At 32.2% G+C, this 22,448-nt stretch overlaps 1 protein-coding gene and 1 long non-coding RNA gene across 3 annotated transcripts in view; one reads left to right on the top strand and one right to left on the bottom strand.

The window, feature by feature from the left end:
* Positions 1-795: 795 nt before the first annotated feature.
* LOC143230185 (sodium- and chloride-dependent GABA transporter 2-like) overlaps positions 796-22,448 on the bottom strand; it is a 63,336-nt gene continuing 41,683 nt past the window's right edge. Inside the window, exons 4-12 of one of the 2 annotated variants that reach the window (XM_076463312.1) lie at positions 21,771-21,905; positions 21,278-21,506; positions 15,636-15,883; positions 12,769-12,868; positions 10,442-10,539; positions 9,589-9,765; positions 4,530-4,772; positions 3,245-3,424; positions 796-2,170 (exon numbers count right to left, since the gene is read on the bottom strand). In XM_076463312.1, coding sequence (XP_076319427.1) covers positions 1,217-2,170; positions 3,245-3,424; positions 4,530-4,772; positions 9,589-9,765; positions 10,442-10,539; positions 12,769-12,868; positions 15,636-15,883; positions 21,278-21,506; positions 21,771-21,905 — 2,364 coding nt within the window. In that variant the 3' untranslated portion in view covers positions 796-1,216. The remainder of the gene's footprint in view (positions 2,171-3,244; positions 3,425-4,529; positions 4,773-9,588; positions 9,766-10,441; positions 10,540-12,768; positions 12,869-15,635; positions 15,884-21,277; positions 21,507-21,770; positions 21,906-22,448) is intronic. The other variant, XM_076463313.1, reaches the window with a different exon arrangement.
* On the top strand, positions 4,640-15,983 carry LOC143230186 (uncharacterized). Its single transcript, XR_013016274.1, has 3 exons — positions 4,640-4,778; positions 9,848-9,985; positions 15,651-15,983. It is a non-coding gene; the product is annotated as an uncharacterized LOC143230186 (long non-coding RNA).

Raw genomic sequence — 22,448 nt, 5'->3', positions numbered from 1 at the left:
AGGGAGGGAATTTGCATCTCGTTATAAGCGTGTGGCTTAACTCCTGAAATTTTCCCTAGAATCATAGGACAACTTGAGCAACATAAAATTTGAGATACGTTAAAGCAGTTCGAATACAAAGTTAGCAAGTGATCAGTTCATGGTTTAGTCAACTGTGTTCAAGCGTTGTTTATTTGTGAAGTTAGGTATATTGTTAGTAATTTGAAACTTGTAGTCTACGAAATAAATCACTTTTGTATCATTATATGGACTGCTTTACATTTTTTGACCAAATATTCCAAAAGAATATGCCCCAAAATAGAAAAGTTACAATAACAGAAGTCACTTATTTTGTCTTTTTTTCTTAGTGACCAAATATTTTCAAATATTTTAATGCAAAAGCAATCCAATGCCGATTTAATCTCGATTGTTTGTATTTCGCGCAAAGCTACACGAGGAATAACTGCGCTAGCCGTCCCTAATCAGGCAATGTAAGACTATAGGGAAAGCAGCTAGTCATCACCACCCACCACAAACTCTTGGGCTAATCTTCTACCAACGAATAATAGGATAGACCGCACCATTATAACCCCTACGGCTGAAAGATCGAGCATGTTTGGTGTGACGAGGATTTGAACCCACGACTCTTAGATTACGAGTCAAGCGCCCTAACCACCTGGACACGGTGGGTCTTTAAACTCGAGAACAAATCAATTTTTAAAAATACAAAGATTAACTATACAGATTTTTGTGTCTACGTAATAAAATATATAAATACATACATATATCTGGCTAAGATATAACAATTTATCACTGTTAAAACAAAAATAATACTATTTTATTCGCTTCGAAACAGTAGATATGAAATACAAATAAATTCTAGATAAATATGTGATAGGCTTAGCATACACGTGTTTAACTCTCATCTAAGAATACGATAAAGAGTATACACGACATTTCCTCAATAAACCTGGGTCATTACTAAACTAGATTTCATGGTAGAGATAGCTTATATTGTGAAAGTTTTAGCTGGATTGAAATCCAGTATTATCTAAACCGTTGGTTTGGAACTCTTAGGCATCTTGTAAGAGTTGTATTTGAACTTAAATCTTGCATCATTTAAGCCGTTGGTTTAGGATGGACAATCAGGGATTTTGTAAATACTTTAGCTAGAATTAATTCCTGTACTATTTAAATCATTGGGTTGGGTTGAACTATTAGGCACATTGTAAGAGTTTTAGCTTGATTCAAATCCTGCATTATCCAAGCCATTTGGTTGGGATGAATTGCTAGGGACCACTAAAATATTATAACTACTGCTTCTAGAATTGATTAAACTATTTGGCAACGTCTTGAGAGACGATGAGTTATCACCAGGGACACTACATTTCACTTTCTTGAGGACATCTGAAGACGTGAAATTAAACATTTCGTCTGGGAAAAAACACTTGTTGGAACACAAAGGAGAAGGTGGTTGGCTGAATGCTTGTCTAATTGGTTCTTTTTGTCCTGGAGAAGGACTTACTGGCCTAGATATAGAAATGTTTGGTAGTGGTACCTTGAGATGAAACTGGTTGGAAGCCTTGAGATTTAATTTACTGGCGTGTTTGAAGACTGAAATTTCAAGGTTGTCTTCCTGATCTTCCATCAACGCGAGACTAAGATTACTTATGCTTCTTTTGAGAGGACTCTCATCTGACTGAGCATTACACAAAGACTCATTTTCTGCTGGTAACCGATGGTCAGGAGTGGATGAAAGATTCACCATTTCCTCTTCATCTGTGTTCACCTGCGCTGAAGCGTGCTCTTCTTGGATGGTTATTTCCTGAGAGTTTTCGCAATGTAAAACTTTAGTCGGAGTTGGCTCCGAGATGGAAATTGTTGGGACTTGGAAGAATATACTAGGACCTTCTGGTACATCGCCCAGTTCATCGAGTAGGCTGCTGTAGCTGGAAGCAAGAGAATACGACTGAAGGCCTAAACAAGGAGAATGCGAGACTTTATCACGTCGTGAAGGAGGGGTTAAAAGTTTGGGAACTTGTAGTTTGTTATCATTAGGACAATTGTTACTAGGTTGCGGTGGGTTATACACCTCAGCTTGTGTGATGTCTTCCTGTTGACTTCCGTCTGTATTCTTAGAGCCTAGATGATTGATCTCTGTTCTTTTAGTTACATCTGAAGTCACATCACTCTGAAAGTAAGCATAAATAACGTACTTCTCAGATAAGAACTAATTATGATCAGCGTCCTGTAGATAAGAACTAAGTATGATTAGGGTCCTCCAGATAAGAATTAATTATGATTAGTCTCCTTCAGATAAGAACTAAGTATGATCAGTGTCCTCCAGATAAGAACTAATTATGATTATTGTCCTCCAGATAAAAATTAATTATGATCAGTGTCCTGTAGATAAGAACTAAGTATGATTAGTCTCCTCCAGATAAGAATTAATTATAATCAGTGTCCTGTAGATAAGAATTAATTATGATCAGTGTCCTGTAGATAAGAACTAAGTATGATCAGTGTCCTCCAGATAAGAATTAATTATGATTAGTCTCCTTCAGATAAGAACTAAGTATGATCAGTGTCCTCTAGATAAGAATTAATTATGATCAGTTTCCTTCAGATAAGAACTAAGTATGATCAGTATCCTCCAGATAAGAATTAATTATGATCAGTTTCCTTCAGATAAGAACTAAGTATGATCAGTGTCCCCCAGATAAGAAGTAATTATGATCAGTGTCCTCTAGATAAGAATTAATTATGATCAGTGTCCTCTAGATAAGAACTAAGTATGATTAGGGTCCTCCAGATAAGAATTAATTATGATCAGTCTCCTGTAGATAAGAACTAAGTATGATTAGTGTCCTCTAGATAAGAACTAAGTATGATCAGTGTCCTCTAGATAAGAATTAATTATGATCAGTGTCCTTTAGATAAGAACTAAGTATGATCAGTGTCCTCTAGATAAGAACTAAGTATGATTGGTGTCCTCTAGATAAGAACTAATTGTGATTAGTGTCCTCCAGATAAGAATTAATTATTATTAATGTCCTCTAGATAACAACTAATTGTGATTGGTCTTCTTTTCACTGATCTGGCTCAGTGAAATCTAAAACCTACTTTTGTTAGTTTGTTTACTCTACTGATATTCTAGATAGAGAACTAAGGCTTAGTGAATAACTAGAATATAATTCTGGATTTTTGTTTACAGTCCGATTATTAATATTTTTGAAATGTTTAGTATTTAAAACTTGCTACTTACTGCTTGTTCCTTGTCTGTGGAAGGATTAATTGGCTTAAAACTTATACGGTTGTTACTTGATTTAATTGAGTTTTCTGTCGTTAGAGGGCTAATGACATTCTCAGGCTCGGTTATTTGTTGTAATTGTTGACTGCTACTGGTTGGATCATACAGTTGGGTTCTGGAGTTACTCGAACCCATCTTTGAGAAGGGTAAATAAAAAAAAATCAAATAAAGTTTACTGTGTTATAAATAAAAGTTTTGTACTTGTTATATAATGTGTAAAAGTCGTGCTTTATTTAATTTCAGTACTTGAAAGGTACAAACATTCTAATTTGGAATAGAAACACGCTTGTATAAAACGTTATTCTGGACTCCCTTCAGTTGTGTGTGTATGTGTGTTATTCGAAGTTAATAACAGATTCCGATGAGAGCGAAACTAAAAATCAACCTGACTGTCACTATAGCTAATTAGATATATTTCTCTTATGTTTGTAATTTAAAGATAAGAAGGTACTGTTTCATAAATTGTATACCATCGCTATCAACAATAGTTTCGGTCAGCATCCCGATAATACCATACGCGTTTCGGCCAGATTAGGATATTTAGGTTAGCCTTAAATACACATATTAAGCTAAAAATGTTTTAATAAATGTTTAATAATAAACAAAACGTCAAAATAAAAAGGTAAGTATATCTAATACACTAAGTAGTAAAACAAACTGTTACTGAATGTAACAATAAAAAACTAATACAGAATGCTTCTACAAAGTAGCACTTCGAATATGATACTCATGAAATTAATTAGTTGCGTTATCATGTTCTTAGTGTGATTTTCAAGACTTTAAAGACAACTGACTGAAGGAAGATAAATTTGATTATAAGTATTTAGTTATCTATAAGTACGATCTCTTTTCTTATGAAATTTATTATACTGATTAATCGATGTAATGTCTGTTATAAATGACAATTAAAGATAGATTGAAAAACAGCTAATTTCACAAATAATTAGTGTTTTACATGTAGCTTTTCAATATTTTATAAAAAGTGTCTAACTCTTGTGGTTTTGATATCATGAGAAACATTATGTTACGTACAATCAATTATTTTAATATAATCTTATCAATTGAGATCAAATGTACATTACCTTCTCGTTTTATTAAAAATGCATTCTTAACTTTTGATTCAGTATTGCCCAGAAAATATGTATAAGTATTCCGTATGAATTCACCGATATTTATGTATTGTATATGTTGAGTAAAATTACAATAAATATGTATGTTAAAATGTTCATAAAACACTTACTTCATCGTTAGTTAAATAACTTCTATTTCTTCGAAATTGTAAGCATTTCCGAATCTTGGCAGGGGGAGCCACCATATACCCGTAAGGAATAGGAACTGCTGTAGAGTCAGGACTATTTTTAACTCTGACTACAATAATCTGCGCTGAAAGACCAGTTTGCTGGGTGCAGTTTTTATCTTTTGAAGACTGGCAGCGTTCCAGATACGATTCAACAAGCGGTGACCTCAGCAAGCACTTCAAATTCTACAGGTAAACACAATCTTTGTTAGATCTATATTCTTTATTTAAACACAGTCCTTGTTAAACCTACATTCTATATTCAAATACGGTCCTTGTTAAATCTACATTCTATATTTAAACACAGTCTTTGTTAAACCTACATTCTATATGTAAACACAGTCTTTGTTAAACCTACATTCTATATTTAAACACAGTCTTTGTTAAACCTACATTCCATATTTAGACAGTGTTTGTTAAATATACATTCTATATTCAAACACAGTCTTTGTTAAACCGACATTTGATCTTTAAACACAGTGTTTGTTAAACAGACATTCTATATTTAAACACAGTCTTTGTTCAACCTACATTCTATATTTAAACTCAGTTTCTGTTAAACCTACCTTCTGTATTTAGACAGAGTATTTGTTAAACCGACATTCTATATTCAAACACAGTGTTTGTTAAACCTACATTCTATATTTAAACACAGTCTTTGTTAAACCTATATTCTAGAGATAAACATTCTTTGCTAACAGCGCATTCTATATTTAAACAGTTTTTGTTAAACCTACATTCTATATTTAGACACAGTGTTTGTTAATCCAACATTCGATATCTATACACAGTCTTTCTTAAATCTATATTGTATATTCAAACACAGTCGTTGTTTAAATATAGAATATAGGTTTAACAAAGACTATGATAAACCTATATTTTACAGATAAACATTCTTTGTTTACCATGCATTCTATTTTTAAACACACTATTTGTTAAACATATATTCTATATTTAAACACGGTCTTTGTTAAGCCGACATTCTATATTTAGACACAGTCTTTGTTAAACCGCCATCTATGTTTAAACACAGCCTTTGTTACACCTATATTCTATATTTAGACACAGTCTTTGTTAAACTGACATTCTATATTTAATCACAGTGTTTGTTAAACCTATATTCTACAGCTAAACATTCTTTGTTTACCGTGCATTCTATATTGAAACACACTATTTGTTAAACCTATATTCTATATTTAGACACAGTCTTTGTTAAACCGATATTCTTTATTTAGACACAGTCTTTGTTAAACCGCCATCTATGTTTAAACACAGCCTTTGTTACACCTATATTCTATATGTAGACACAGTCTTTGTTAAACCTATATTCTATATTTAGACACAGTCTTTGTTAAACCGACATTCTTTATTTAGACACAGTCTTTGTTAAACCGACATTCTACATTTAAACACAGCTTTTGTTGGACCTATATTCTGCAGATAAACATTCTGCGCTAGCCGAGCATTCTATATTTAAACACAGTCTTTGTTAAATCTACATTCTATATTCAAACACAGTTTCTCTTAAATCTACATTCTATATTCAAACATTCTTTGTTTACCGTGCATTCTATATTGAAACACAGTCTTTGTTAAACCTATATTCTATATTTAGACACAGTCTTTGTTAAACCGACATTCTTTATTTAGACACAGTCTTTGTTAAACCGACATTCTACATTTAAACACAGCTTTTGTTAAAGCGCTATCTATGTTTAAACACAGTCTTTGTTAAATCTACATTGTATATTTAAACACAGTCCTTGTTAAACCTATATTCTATATTTAGACACAGTCTTTGTTGGAGCTATATTCTACAGATAAACATTCTGCGCTAGCCGAGCATTCTATATTTAAGCACAGTTTTTGTTAAATCTACATTCTATATTCAAACACAGTTTTTTTTAAATCTACATTCTATATTCAAACATTCTTTGTTTACCGTGCATTCTATATTTAAACACAGTATTTTTAAAGGTGCATTCTATATTTAAACACAGTCTTTGTTAAACCTACATTATATATTTAGACAGTCTTTGTTAAACCTACATTATATATTTAGACAGTCTTTGTTAAACCTACATTATATATTTAAACAGTCGTTGTTAAACCTACATTATATATTTAGACAGTCTTTGTTAAACCTACATTATATATTTAAACAGTGTTAAACCTTCATAACTAAATTGTTGTATATACATAAATTCAATGTTGAATATACATAAATACAATGTTGTATATACGTTAGTACAACACTGAATATACATAAGTACAATGTTGAATATATATGCATATACAGATAAACAGCCTTTGCTAAACCTACATTTTATATGTAAATAGTGTCTTTTTTAACCCTACATTTTACAGAGAAACATTGTTTGTTAACTGTGCATTCTATATTTAAACAGTCTTTGGTAGATCTACATTCTATATTTAAATACAGTCTTTGTTAATCCTATGTTCTTTGTTTAAACACAGTCTTTGTTATACCTATATTCTATACTTGAACACAATCTTCTGTAATCCTACATTCTATAGATAAATAGTCTTTGTTAAACCTACATTTTAGAGATAAACACCGTCTTTGTTAAACCTACATTCTACAGATAAGCAGTCTTTGTTAAACCTACGTTCTACATTTAAACACAGCTTTTGTTAAAGCGCTATCTATGTTTAAACACAGTCTTTGTTAAATCTACATTGTATATTTAAACACAGTCCTTGTTAAACCTATATTCTATATTTAGACACAGTCTTTGTTGGAGCTATATTCTACAGATAAACATTCTGCGCTAGCCGAGCATTCTATATTTAAACACAGTTTTTGTTAAATCTACATTCTATATTCAAACACAGTTTTTGTTAAATCTACATTCTATATTCAAACACAGTTTCTTTTAAATCTACATTCTATATTCAAACATTCTTTGTTTACCGTGCATTCTATATTTAAACACAGTATTTTTAAAGGTGCATTCTATATTTAAACACAGTCTTTGTTAAACCTACATTATATATTTAAACAGTCGTTGTTAAACCTACATTATATATTTAGACAGTCTTTGTTAAACCTACATTATATATTTAAACAGTCTTTGTTAAACCTACATTATATATTTAAACAGTGTTTATTAAACCTACATTCTATGTTTAAGCACAGTCTTTGTTAAACCTACATTCCATACTTATACACAGTGTTTGTTAAACCGACATTGGATATTTAAAGACATATTTGTTAAACCTTCATAACTAAATTGTTGTATATACATAAATTCAATGTTGAATATACATAAATACAATGTTGTATATACGTTAGTACAACATTGAATATACATAAGTACAATGTTGAATATATATGCATATACAGATAAACAGTCTTTGCTAAACCTACATTCTATATGTAAATAGTGCCTTTGTTAAGCCTATATTTTATACTTGAACACAATCTTCTGTAATCCTACATTCTATAGATAAATAGTCTTTGTTAAACCTACATTTTAGAGATAAACACCGTCTTTGTTAAACCTACATTCTACAGATAAGCAGTCTTTGTTAAACCTACGTTCTACATTTAAATACAGTATTTGTTAAACCAACGTTCTACATTTAAATACAGTATTTGTTAAACCTACGTTCTACATTTAAATGCCCCCCGCTAGTACAGCGGTATGTCTCCGGATTTAGAACGCTAAAATCAGGGGTTCGATTCCCCTCGGTGGGCTCAGCAGATAGTCCTATGTGGCTTTGCTATAAGAAAAACACACACTCTACATTTAAACAGAGTCTGTTTTAAACCTAATTTTATATTTGAACACAGTTTTTGTTGAACCTAAAGTCTACATTTAAAAGCAATAGTTTATTTCATTGTGAAATGGAAACTTTTAGATTAAGTAATACAAAATAATGTTGATCTCATGTTGGATAAAATAAAATTACGAGCTTTATGCAAAGAGACGAATAGAAAGGTATTTATGATCATAGTCACAGTATCTGTGAATGTTGTTGACTTCATGTGAAATGTTAGCTAGATAAACCGGAAGGGTCATTCAGTGACCAGATAAGTCACAGTAATCATGAATCTTGCATTCTTCAGGTGAAGTGTTAGCTAGGTAGTCAGAAAAGCTTACTTATAGACTACTTAATTATGTTTCAGTCACAGTAACCATTAATGTCAGAGAGAGTCAATCAGGAACAAGTTATCAATTTTAAACAAAGTTGAGAAATTGCAAGGACATGATAAATGGAGTACTGTTAAAAGGTTTCCTCAAGTTACATCTCATGTGGGGTTAAAAAATGTGAGTCTTTTATCACTGCACGTCACGCAATGATGTATATACCACGTGAGTTTTTAACTGTAGCATGTCACGTAACAATGTGTGTACCACGTGAGTTTTAACTATAGCATGTCACGTAACAATGTATGTACCACGTGAGTTTTTAACTGTAGCATGTCACGTAACAATGTGTGTACCACGTGAGTTTTTAACTATAGCATGTCACGTAACGATGTGTGTACCACGTGAGTTTTTAACTATAGCATGTCACGTAACAATGTGTGTACCACGTGAGTTTTTAACTATAGCATGTCACGTAACAATGTGTGTACTACGTGAGTTTTTAACTATAGCATGTCACGTAACGATGTGTGTACCACGTGAGTTTTTAACTATAGCATGTCACGTAACAATGTATGTACCACGTGAGTTTTTAACTATAGCATGTCACGTAACAATGTGTGTACTACGTGAGTTTTTAACTATAGCATGTCACGTAACGATGTGTGTACCACGTGAGTTTTTAACTATAGCATGTCACGTAACGATGTATGTACCATGTTGGTTTTTAACTATAGCATGTTATGCAGCAAGGTCCATACAAGTTTTTGAAGTTATTTTGACAGATATATACTGATGGGTGCTGTTCCTATGACTGATTAGCTTGTTGAGTAGTTTCTTTAACGCTTACAATTAGCCACATTTGAGAATATTATAAAAGTTTTTACCTTTCTGTCTGCCTGTTTTGATAAGACTTTAGTGGCAAGTAGGTAAACAGCGCAAATTGGAATAGCAGCTATGACTGTAATAAACAAGATCCATCCAATTATAAGGCTAAGACGACGGTGATGGTTGTCATGACCTAGGGTTTGTTTATGGCCAAATAATGTGTAGAGAAGAACTATCTGCACAAAAAAAAGTGAGTTGTATAGATAAACGTACTTTAATATTTACATTAACAAGTAATTCACACCTTTCAATACATAGTTTTACAGATGGTCTAAAGACTAAACTTCTTTTTATCATCTACTGAGACTAAAGCCTAAATTAAAGATGATGCCTAGCAGAGGTGAAAGAAGGATCATTTAAGGCTGTTTTCATACCGAGGATGGAAAACGGTTATAGGTATGTTCATTGATTTCTAATCTAACTTTAGTACTTGAAATCTTTCTTCATATTCCTCTTGTTTAGTTGATAATGGATTAAAAAATTGGTTATAACTTTGTCTGCTACGGGTCGTTGTTTAAAATAACTTTGGTTCAACTTCTCAGCCTCCTCACACATTTATGGTGACCGAAATGGTATATCATCCTTGTTAGCTGCTTTACTCCACTGGTTTTTAGCTTTTGAAATTATAACAGTAAACCACAGTTTGTTGTTTTATAATACAAATTATTTAAAGTTATAACCTAAAACTAGCTTTCTGTAAATATTACCAGTGAAACAAAACTGTTTTTATCAGTTAAGAAACTAATAACTTAAATTAATGTTTTCAAAGATTCCACTACAAACATCTTTTTTATTGGGGTAGACCTCTAAGGATTAATTCTGTAATCAATACGACTGTGTGTTAACACTTACCAACATCACAAAGGGAGTTACTACCTTCCAAATATACCTCCACATTCGAGCATGTCTTTCATTAAGGTTGTAGGTATCGTCAAAGAAGTTAGAAGCACCTAAAATGACATTTGTATTGATGTAGGATCAGTTCGCTCCTCTACATAAGAAATTTTCTCAACCCAAATCAGCCGTTTTTCATATATATGATGTAGGATCTTGTGTATATACATATTGAACATTGTACTTGTATATGTGTATGTGTGTATATATACTCTTCAAAAATAGAAACGCAAAAGGCAAAATATGAGACAAATTGTTAACAAGTTAGTTCTGTATGACATGTGTGAAACTTTGCACATTCACTGCTGAACATCCAAAGTCTGCAAAGGCGAAGTCCACGCTCACTAGGTGAAGTTTAACGTCACTCAACGTCAATAACGAGTATGCCCCCCGTGAGCATCAATAACTGCTTGGCATCTCCTGCCCATGGAAGCGATGAGATGATGAATCACATCCTGTGGAATGGCTGTCCACTCAGCCTGCAAAGCTGCTGCAAGCTGAGGTAGAGTCTGCGGTTGAGGTTGTCCAACTCGTCCCAAAGATGTTCGATGGGGTTTAAATTTGGTGATCTGGAGGGCCAGGGAAGAACGTTGATGTTGTGGTGTCTCAAGAAGACAGTGGTGAGTCGGGCTGTGTGAGGACGGGCGTTGTCATGTTGAAAAACGTCGTTGACGTTCACCATGATGGGTTGCACATGGGGCCTAAGAATCTCGTAGACGGTTGCGTACGGTCTGATCGGAAATCCTACGTAGCTTTGGTATGGTTGAGGCAGTAGACGTCGCAGTGATGGTCCTATCCCGAAGGTGACGTAACCGGATGTTGCGATCTTGTGCGGGCGTGGTCACACGAGGTCACGAGTTGATCCATGTTGTTGGTGACGATTCCATAGCCTTGTGATGGTGCTTGGGTGGACATTCACAGCTCTGGCAACATCTGATCGAGATTCGCCTGCTTCCAAGCGACCAATGGCGTTGTTGTGTTGTGCTTCAGTCAGTCTTGGCGTAACTGTATTGCGTGTCGGTGGCTTAACACTGAGCTATGGAAACCGAGAACCCGTGACTTTTATAGGGATTTTGCACATGTTGCACTTGCAGAACATGCAGATCTCTCAAACAAATGTATTGGACACGCATGCGTTTTGGCGAAAAATCCGATGTTTTCCTCCGTTTTCAAAGTGCACAACTTTTATTGTCATTTTGGTCTGACAATCAGTGCCTTAACACGTGTAACATCACATACTCTGAGCTTGTAACGTTATTACATATATTTCTCTTTAGAATAAAAAAAAAATCCCTTTTGCGTTTCTTGTTTTGAAGAGTATATATATTGACCATCATTGTACTTCTAGATAATATATTCCATGATTTAGATATGTAGTAACAGTTTTCAAATTCTGATTCTTGTTTTATGATCCTGATACGATAGTAATTATCCAAAATACTGACTCATTCTATGATCGAGATAGTCTAGTAACGTTTTCTAAACACCAATAAATTATTCTAGGACCCTAATAACTGAAACTAGTCTAAAATTTGAATTATCATTCTGCGATGCAATGCCCAAACCCACATTTAACATTATTTTTTTTTTACTAAGTACTGTAAAACATATAATAAATAGTTGATTATAACAGTTGACAAATAACTGAATAATGTTTGCACGTTATAAACCCAGTTTACCAAGAATGGAACAGTTTTTTTGCTGTGAAATAAGAGTACAGTGCCTGAAAGTTATGAGCTTAGTTGAGCAAGATATTTAAGTAACCAATAAAAGGTCTTGCAAATTTAATCAGCCAATAACAGATAAGCACTTGTACATTACCAAAACTTAATAATTAACGAATAAAACATTGACTGTAAGTTATGAACTTAGTTGACAAATAAAAAGATAGTTCAAGTGGACCAATAATGATATCGTGTTTATAAACTATAAACTCTATTGACCTGTTTGTTATCTATAAAGTCACAAGACCATTAAAGATATAGTTCTTGTGAAATATAAGCCCAAGGGACCAGTAAGGATACCGTGTTTATACAATATAAACTGAATGAACCAATCACAATATTGTGCTTGATACCTGTCTATAAACTTAATGGACCAATAAGGATACAGTGTTTATAAAATATAAACTCAATGGACTTATAACGATAAAGTACTTTTTAACCATAAACTCATTGGATAAATAAACATATGGTGTTTATAAAATATAAACTCAATGAGCCAATAAGGATTAGTTCTTTGAAATTATAAAATAAACTCAAGATGTATGATAATTATATACTTGCCATACAACCACATAATTCCTCCACATTCTAATAAACATATGATTAAAGCCGGCCAACCAATGGCGTATTTGTCGATGATAGCTAACAGGTGAATACCTCCCTGGGGGAAAAAAAAAAAAAAGAGAGAAAGAAGCTGTTATACATCGAATAAACACTACAAGAATAATGTTAGTAAACATTAAGCGGAATTGTTTATTTCACTTAGTCTCCTTTAAATATGACAAATTTTCGGTATTGTAACTCTTGTTTAAAACGAGTGTTGTCTGTCCCTGTTAGACAAATGTAGGGAACATATTGTATATATGAAACACTTTCGGTAATGTAACTCTGGTTTGAACTAAATCCCAATAGATTTGGCCTAATTTAAACAGTTAAATAAAATAATTATAAATCTAACTAATTAAGTTGAAATATAATTCCAGCTGCCTATTATTTCAGAACAACTATTCAGTATCGAGCTTTCTTAATATAGCGAAAACAAAAATCAATAAATGTTCGCACAGACAATGTAAACCCTACTGAGTAACATGAGCATATAGAATTATGGCAAAAAAATAGAAATCAAACATTTAATTCTTATAAGATTTTGGAATCTTGATGAATGATAAGGCTTAAAATTACGAACAACTTTCACTGAACATTCAATAATAAAGAACGCTCACAGATGTAGTAGGTACTTAACAGTTTGTATAGGTTCAGTGATATAGTAGGTACCCAACTGTCTGTATAGGTTCAATGATATAGTAGGTACCCAATAGTCTGTATAGGTTCAGTAATATAGTAAGTACCAAACAGTCTGTATAAGTTTATTGATATAGTTGGTACCAGCTGTTTGTATAGGTTCAGTAATATAGTAGGTACTCAATAATTAATATAGGTTTATTGATACAGTAGATACCCAACACCTTGTATAGGTTCAGTAATAAAGTAGATACCCAACAGTCTGTATAAGTTTATTGATATAGTAGTTACCAAACAGTTTGTGTAGATGTTAGACATACACGATTGTTCATTTAAAGTTTGATACTGAAAATTTATTTTATAATGTGTGACATTAATGTAAGTTGTTTTAGTAGCGATAGTTAAGACAAGTTTGAATACATAACTGTACAAATTGTTATTCTGTAGTTTAATTTTTGTGAGTTGACGTCATGTTAATCGATTCTTCTGAAACCTTTTCTCATTATTTCAAAAGGGTATTGTTACATTATAGCGTCTCATAGCTTGCAGGAAGTTTAAGGCCTCAGTCAACATACAAAAAAATATTTATGTGATCAAATTAGCACAAGTAAGTAAAGTTGGTGAAAGTAAAAGTAAAGTTAGATGGCATGTAAATTTAACCATAACAGGTAATTTATAAAGTTAGCATCACAAATGTTATTGTAATAATATATTTAGAGTATGTTTTAAATTAACCTGTGTAGAGTTTGACGAAAAAGGGAATTATTTAGACTTCTGGATACAACTTGGTAACGAACTTGGTATGTACGTTTAACTTGTTTCGAATATATTATTTGAAAATAAGTGGATATTGCACTGTCCATTTATTGCTGAAATTTATCACCAACAAGTCACAGCCACCAACTTTAAAGAAACCTGCTCACACATAAGTAAGAACCTGATAATAGGTTCAGTAATAAAGTAGATACCCAACAATCTGCATAGACTCAGTGACGTAGTAGGTACCCAACAGTCTATATATCTCAGTGATATAGTAGGTACCGAACAGTTTGTATAGATTTAGTGATTTGTATTTACCAATATTTATATGATCAGTTATAAGGTACCTATAGATATAGTAGGTATCTAACAGTCTGTATAGGCTCAGAGACATTATAGTAGGTACCCAACAGTTAGTATGGGTTCAGTGATATGATAGGCATCAATTAGTGTATAGGTTCAATGATTAAATTGATAGATAACTAACACACTTTATAAGTTTATTCTGGTATATATATTCAATTGTGTTAAAATTATAGTTATTGTAATGTCAATGGTACTCTTTAGGCTTAGTGAGGACAAATATTGTTTTAGCCTGTATTTCAGTAAAACTTTTGCCGAAAAATGCAAAATGTTTGACGTTATTTAGCACTAACCTATTACACAAAGTTTTAATAAAAAAATACGTCTTTCTTTACTTTAAATGTCTGATAAATGTAAAGTAGTTTTTAACCTACGACCTATTTTTATCCAAGTTTAATCTATTTCTTTCATAGTTCACGTCCTCGTTCATATCACCTGATGAGCTGATGGTAAAAAATAAAATAAAAACAATAAATGTATAATAATTTATTCATAAATTGTTCTTCCTCTCCATAACATGAATTTTAGTGAAGATGACGTAGAGGCCTAATCTATTCTATGATTGGCTACTTCCATTGCAGTACAGTAATTTCGCTAAATTAACAGGTTATCAATGTTGCCCCCAGTGGTTTAGCGGTATGTTTGCGGACTTACAACGCTAAAATCCGGGTTTCTATACCCGTGGTGGGCAGAGCACAGATAGCCCATTGTGTAGCTTTGTGCTTAATTCAAAACAACAACAGTTATCAATGTTGCTTGTAAGAAAAAAGCAAATTAATAAAGTAGGCCTAATTCAGTCGTGGAAACTAGTCTGCTGCAGAGTAAGTCCTTTGTGTCTCCTTTTGTTAACTGATATTCATTTTTTGTGGGAAAGAGAAACTCACAACTAACTAATTAACTAGTCCGCTGATTAACAAAGTATAATTAATTGTAACGGTATGTCACATGTTATCAAAGCATCTAAAGTGTTTTAGGCTATTAGTAATGGACTATACATCTAAACAAAACAGGTGGGTATGTAGTTTCTCTGTGATTAAGGAAAGGGTACTGAAAGATTTTCTTACCTCTGTTGCTAGAAGAAGACCCAAACAAAAGAGAACTAAGCAGACGATGAAAAGATACGTCGCACGGTGGCGCTTGAGCCAGGGAATGTTAAGGTGTTCGATCAATGAGGCAGCAAGAGACAATACGATTACATCTTGCCTACTGAAGCTGGCCCATACCAAGAAGACGAAGAACACGAGAGACCACAGCACAGCTCCTGGTAACAAGGACAAAGCCGCAGACAAGGACACAAAAGACACTCCCAGTTCTATGGTGAATACAAATACACCAGTAGATTGGAATTAATGGCACAGCACTACAAATGGTTTAAAAACCTTGAGTAAATAAATAAAAGCAAGTCAGGGCTGTGACACTTGTGTGTAACTCAAAGCTTTAAAATTAGGCTTAAAACGAAGTTACATGCGTGCATGAACACTAGATTTGAAAATGAAGATATATGTAGGATGAACTATTAACACCACGTTTCACAAGGAACATACGCGTAGGATGAACTATTAACACAACGTTTCACAAGGAACATACGCGTAGGATGAACTATTAACACAACGTTTCACAAGGAACATACGCGTGGGATGAATTATTAACACAACGTTTCAGAAGGAACATACGTGTAGGATGAACTATTAACACAACGTTTCAGAAGGAAAATACGTGTAGGATGAACTATTAACACAACGTTTCACAAGGAACATACGTGTAGGATAAACTAAGACTATTTATAATTAATTGTAATTATGATTGTCTAAGAACTGACTAACTGGTATAAAACATGTATATTAACCTTACTCAAGCTTTTTATACGTGTTACAATAAACCAAGTGCAACACTGAGCTAGAGGGATTGCAGAATCAAAAAAATTACTGTAATATTTAACCAAAGAGACTACAAGATGAAGAGAAACATATTGAAACATTTAACTAAAGAGACTACGAGATGAAAGAAACTTGTTGTAACATTTAACTAAAGAGACTACGAGATGAAGAGAAACTTGTAACATTTAACTAAAGAGACTACGAGATGAAGAGAAACATATTGAAACATTTAACTAAAGAGACTACGAGATGAAAGAAACTTGTTGTAACATTTAACTAAAGAGACTACGAGATGAAGAGAAACTTGTAACATTTAACTAAAGAGACTACGAGATGAAGAGAAACATATTGAAACATTTAACTAAAGAGATTACAAGATGAAGAGAAACATATTGAAATATTTAACAAAGGAGATTACAAGCTGAAGAGAAACTTGTTGTAACATTTAACTAAAGAGACTACAAGATGAAGAGAAACATATTGAAACATTTAACTAAAGAGATTACAAGATGAAGAGAAACATATTGAAACATTTAACTAAAGAGATTACAAGATGAAGAAAAACATGTTGAAACATTTAACTAAAGAGACTACGAGATGAAAGAAACTTGTTGTAACATTTAACTAAAGAGACTACGAGATGAAGAGAAACATATTGAAACATTTAACTAAAGAGACTACGAGATGAAGAAAAACATATTGAAACATTTAACTAAAGAGATTACAAGATGAAGAGAAACATATTGAAATATTTAACAAAGGAGATTACAAGCTGAAGAGAAACTTGTTGTAACATTTAACTAAAGAGATTACAAGATGAAGAGAAACATATTGAAACATTTAACTAAAGAGACTACGAGATGAAGAGAAACTTGTTGTAACATTTAACTAAAGAGACTACGAGATGAAGAGAAACTTGTAACATTTAACTAAAGAGACTACGAGATGAAGAGAAACATATTGAAACATTTAACTAAAGAGATTACAAGATGAAGAGAAACATATTGAAATATTTAACAAAGGAGATTACAAGCTGAAGAGAAACTTGTTGTAACATTTAACTAAAGAGATTACAAGATGAAGAGAAACATATTGAAACATTTAACTAAAGAGATTACAAGATGAAGAGAAACATATTGAAACATTTAACTAAAGAGATTACAAGATGAAGAAAAACATGTTGAAACATTTAACTAAAGAGACTACGAGATGAAAGAAACTTGTTGTAACATTTAACTAAAGAGACTACGAGATGAAGAGAAACATATTGAAACATTTAACTAAAGAGACTACGAGATGAAGAAAAACATATTGAAACATTTAACTAAAGAGATTACAAGATGAAGAGAAACATATTGAAATATTTAACAAAGGAGATTACAAGCTGAAGAGAAACTTGTTGTAACATTTAACTAAAGAGATTACAAGATGAAGAGAAACATATTGAAACATTTAACTAAAGAGACTACGAGATGAAGAGAAACTTGTTGTAACATTTAACTAAAGAGACTACGAGATGAAGAGAAACATATTGAAACATTTAACTAAAGAGATTACAAGATGAAGAGAAACATATTGAAACATTTAACTAAAGAGACTACGAGATGAAGAGAAACTTGTTGTAACATTTAACTAAAGAGACTACGAGATGAAGAGAAACATATTGAAACATTTAACTAAAGAGACTACGAGATGAAAAGAAATATATTGAAACATTTAACTAAGGAGTTTACAAGATGAAGAGAAACGTATTGAAACATTTAACTAAAGAGATTACAAGATGAAGAGAAATATATTGAAACATTTAACTAAGGAGTTTACAAGATGAAGAGAAACGTATTGAAACATTTAACTAAAGAGATTACAAGATGAAGAGAAATATATTGAAACATTTAACTAAGGAGATTACAAGATGAAGAGAAACATATTGAAACATTTAACTAAAGAGACTACGAGATGAAGAGAAACTTGTTGTAACATTTAACTAAAGAGACTACGAGATGAAGAGAAACATATTGAAACATTTAACTAAAGAGATTACAAGATGAAGAGAAACATATTGAAACATTTAATTAAGGAGATTACAATATGAAGAGAAACTTGTTGTAACATTTAACTAAAGTTATTACAAGATGAAGAAAAACATATTGAAACATTTAACTAAAGAGATTACAAGATGAAGAGAAACTTGTTGTAACATTTAACTAAAGAGATTACAAGATGAAGAGAAACATATTGAAACATTTAATCAGACAGGAAACAGCATGATGAAAACCGTAGCATTTAAGAACAATGCTGCAAAAGGAAGGAAACATTAGAGCAACATTTAATCAGATATATTGGAAGATGAAGAAACATTAGAACAACATTTAATGAGGAATGTAGCAACAGGAAGATAAACATATTGGATAACCGAACCAAATAGATTGTAGGAACAAAATGAATACTTAGTGTAACAGTTCACCAAAGAAGGGGTTGCAGAAAGGAGGAAGACAAAGTGCTACTTGTATAAAGTTAACTATATGGGTTAAAAACTGAAGAGAAACAACAAAGTGCTACTTGTATAAAGTTAACTATATGGGTTAAAACTGAAGAGAAACAACAAAATGCTACATGTATAAAGTTAACTATATGGGTTAAAAACTGAAGAGAAACAACAAAATGCTACTTGTATAAAGTTAACTATATGGGTTAAAAACTGAAGAGAAACAACAAAATGCTACATGTATAAAGTTAACTATATGGGTTAAAAACTGAAGAGAAACAACAAAATGCTACTTGTATAAAGTTAACTATATGGGTTAAAAACTGAAGAGAAACAACAAAATGCTACTTGTATAAAGTTAACTATATGGGTTAAAAACTGAAGAGAAACAACAAAATGCTACATGTATAAAGTTAACTATATGGGTTAAAACTGAAGAGAAACAACAAAATGCTACATGTATAAAGTTAACTATATGGGTTAAAAACTGAAGAGAAACAACAAAATGCTACTTGTATAAAGTTAACTATATGGGTTAAAAACTGAAGAGAAACAACAAAATGCTACATGTATAAAGTTAACTATATGGGTTAAAAACTGAAGAGAAACAACAAAATGCTACTTGTATAAAGTTAACTATATGGGTTAAAAACTGAAGAGAAACAACAAAATGCTACTTGTATAAAGTTAACTATATGGGTTAAAACTGAAGAGAAACAACAAAATGCTACTTTATAAAGTTAACTATATGGGTTAAAACTGAAGAGAAACAAACAAATGCTACATGTATAAAGTTAACTATATGGGTTAAAACTGAAGAGAAACAACAAAATGCTACTTGTATAAAGTTAACTATATGGGTTAAAAACTGAAGAGAAACAACAAAATGCTACTTGTATAAAGTTAACTATATGGGTTAAAAACTGAAGAGAAACAACAAAATGCTACATGTATAAAGTTAACTATATGGGTTAAAAACTGAAGAGAAACAACAAAATGCTACTTGTATAAAGTTAACTATATGGGTTAAAAACTGAAGAGAAACAACAAAATGCTACTTGTATAAAGTTAACTATATGGGTTAAAACTGAAGAGAAACAACAAATGCTACATGTATAAGTTAACTGGGTTAAAACTGAAGAAACAAAAATGCTACTTGTATAAAGTTAACTATATGGGTTAAAACTGAAGAGAAACAACAAAATGCTACTTGTATAAAGTTAACTATATGGGTTAAAACTGAAGAGAAACAACAAAATGCTACTTGTATAAAGTTAACTATATGGGTTAAAACTGAAGAGAAACAACAAAATGCTACTTGTATAAAGTTAACTATATGGGTTAAAACTGAAGAGAAACAACAAAATGCTACTTGTATAAAGTTAACTATATGGGTTAAAACTGAAGAGAAACAACAAAATGCTACTTGTATAAAGTTAACTATATGGGTTAAAACTGAAGAGAAACAACAAAATGCTACTTGTATAAAGTTAACTATATGGGTTAAAACTGAAGAGAAACAACAAAATGCTACTTGTATAAAGTTAACTATATGGGTTGAAGAGAAAAACTGAAGAGAAACAACAAAATGCTACATGTATAAAGTTAACTATATGGGTTAAAAACTGAAGAGAAACAACAAAATGCTACATGTATAAAGTTAACTATATGGGTTAAAAACTGAAGAGAAACAACAAAATGCTACTTGTATAAAGTTAACTATATGGGTTAAAAACTGAAGAGAAACAACAAAATGCTACTTGTATAAAGTTAACTATATGGGTTAAAACTGAAGAGAAACAACAAAATGCTACTTGTATAAAGTTAACTATATGGGTTAAAACTGAAGAGAAACAACAAAATGCTACTTGTATAAAGTTAACTATATGGGTTAAAACTGAAGAGAAACAACAAAATGCTACTTGTATAAAGTTAACTATATGGGTTAAAAACTGAAGAGAAACAACAAAATGCTACTTGTATAAAGTTAACTATATGGGTTAAAAACTGAAGAGAAACAACAAAATGCTACTTGTATAAAGTTAACTATATGGGTTAAAAACTGAAGAGAAACAACAAAATGCTACTTGTATAAAGTTAACTATATGGGTTAAAAACTGAAGAGAAACAACAAAATGCTACTTGTATAAAGTTAACTATATGGGTTAAAAACTGAAGAGAAACAACAACAAAAAACAACAAAACCATAGGGATCGTAGAATGAACAGAAACTACGTGCATGTCGTATAGAATGGTGTTCTATCTACCACTATAGAGCCTAAAGAGTTCCTTTATTATTTAATACTTGTAAGTGAAGAGGTTAGAACATGAACATTCTTCCCACCTTCTCGTAACACGAGGACATTTTCTTTGTTCATCGCTTCAGCCACTACTCCCAAACAACCGAACACCACTACTCCACTAAAGAAAGCTATCAAGCCATTAACGAGGATCACCACCATCGTGTCTTCAAGGATGGGAAAGCTGAGGCAACTTCTTCTTCCTAGGATCTGGACCACACCTGAACCTATCCCCAGACTAAGGACAACCTGGGTTGTCGAATCGTGCCAGATCTGAAATATTGAGTAAAAGATAAAATCGTCCAATCTAGATTTTCTGAAGATTTATAAATGTTAGCAATAACAACACAGTCCAAGACAAAGACATTTTAAATAGGGTTCATCTAGTGTAATATTAAGATATTAAGTGAGCTTCTTGCTTCTGTGCCTGTTTATATCAGTATCGTAATGTCTTGTGTCTTCAGTATTAATTACATTGAGTTTGTAGGGTTGTCTAAATGTTTAAATAGAAGATTAGAGGATACTGATAAGACTAACCTCTGGGTTGTTCAAGGTTTTCCACTTGAAAGTTAAGTAAGTATCCAGTCCTCTTCTGAATCCCGAGTGGCTTGCAGATGTGCCCAAGAGAACCATCAGAACCAATATAACAATAACAGTAGGAAAGAGTGAGGTCTGCAAAAGAAACAAAACTATTCATAGTTTTAACATCAATAAAAAGATGAGTTTTAATTTGTCCATAAAGTTTATTTAAAACGTTAATTTATATTACATTCAAACAAATGTTTCTTGCATTCCATCTCTTCCCCAAAGAGATGGTCGTGGTCCAGAAGTCAGATGGCTGGATCGTAAGAGATGGTCGTGGTCCAGAAGTCAGATGGCTGGATTGTAAATCGTAAAATACATAGTTGGCATCTTATTGCACAAACCTTTCGCGAATCACTTTCGGGCTGTGAGTGCGTCATAAAAGTAGCTGTCAAATCTCACTAATCGGTCAGACAAATAAAAGAGAACATGGGACCAGGGATATCTAGTGGAGACAGGCAGCTATTGCGTGTAGCTTTGCGCGAATGTCGGAAACAAAGACATAAAATGTTGAATGTAATGTATTAATAAATTCTGAATAAGCTTCTAATGTAAGAACAGAAGCCCCTGGTTGTTCAATTGGAAGTCTAAGCGCTTATAATGCTAAAACCTGTGTTTGATACCTGTGGTAGG

The sequence above is a fragment of the Tachypleus tridentatus genome, chromosome 10 (assembly GCF_004210375.1).
Source record: "Tachypleus tridentatus isolate NWPU-2018 chromosome 10, ASM421037v1, whole genome shotgun sequence".
Lineage (NCBI taxonomy): Eukaryota > Metazoa > Arthropoda > Merostomata > Xiphosura > Limulidae > Tachypleus > Tachypleus tridentatus.
Note: the sequence above shows the minus strand (reverse complement) of the source record. Positions and strands in the feature narration are given on the sequence as shown.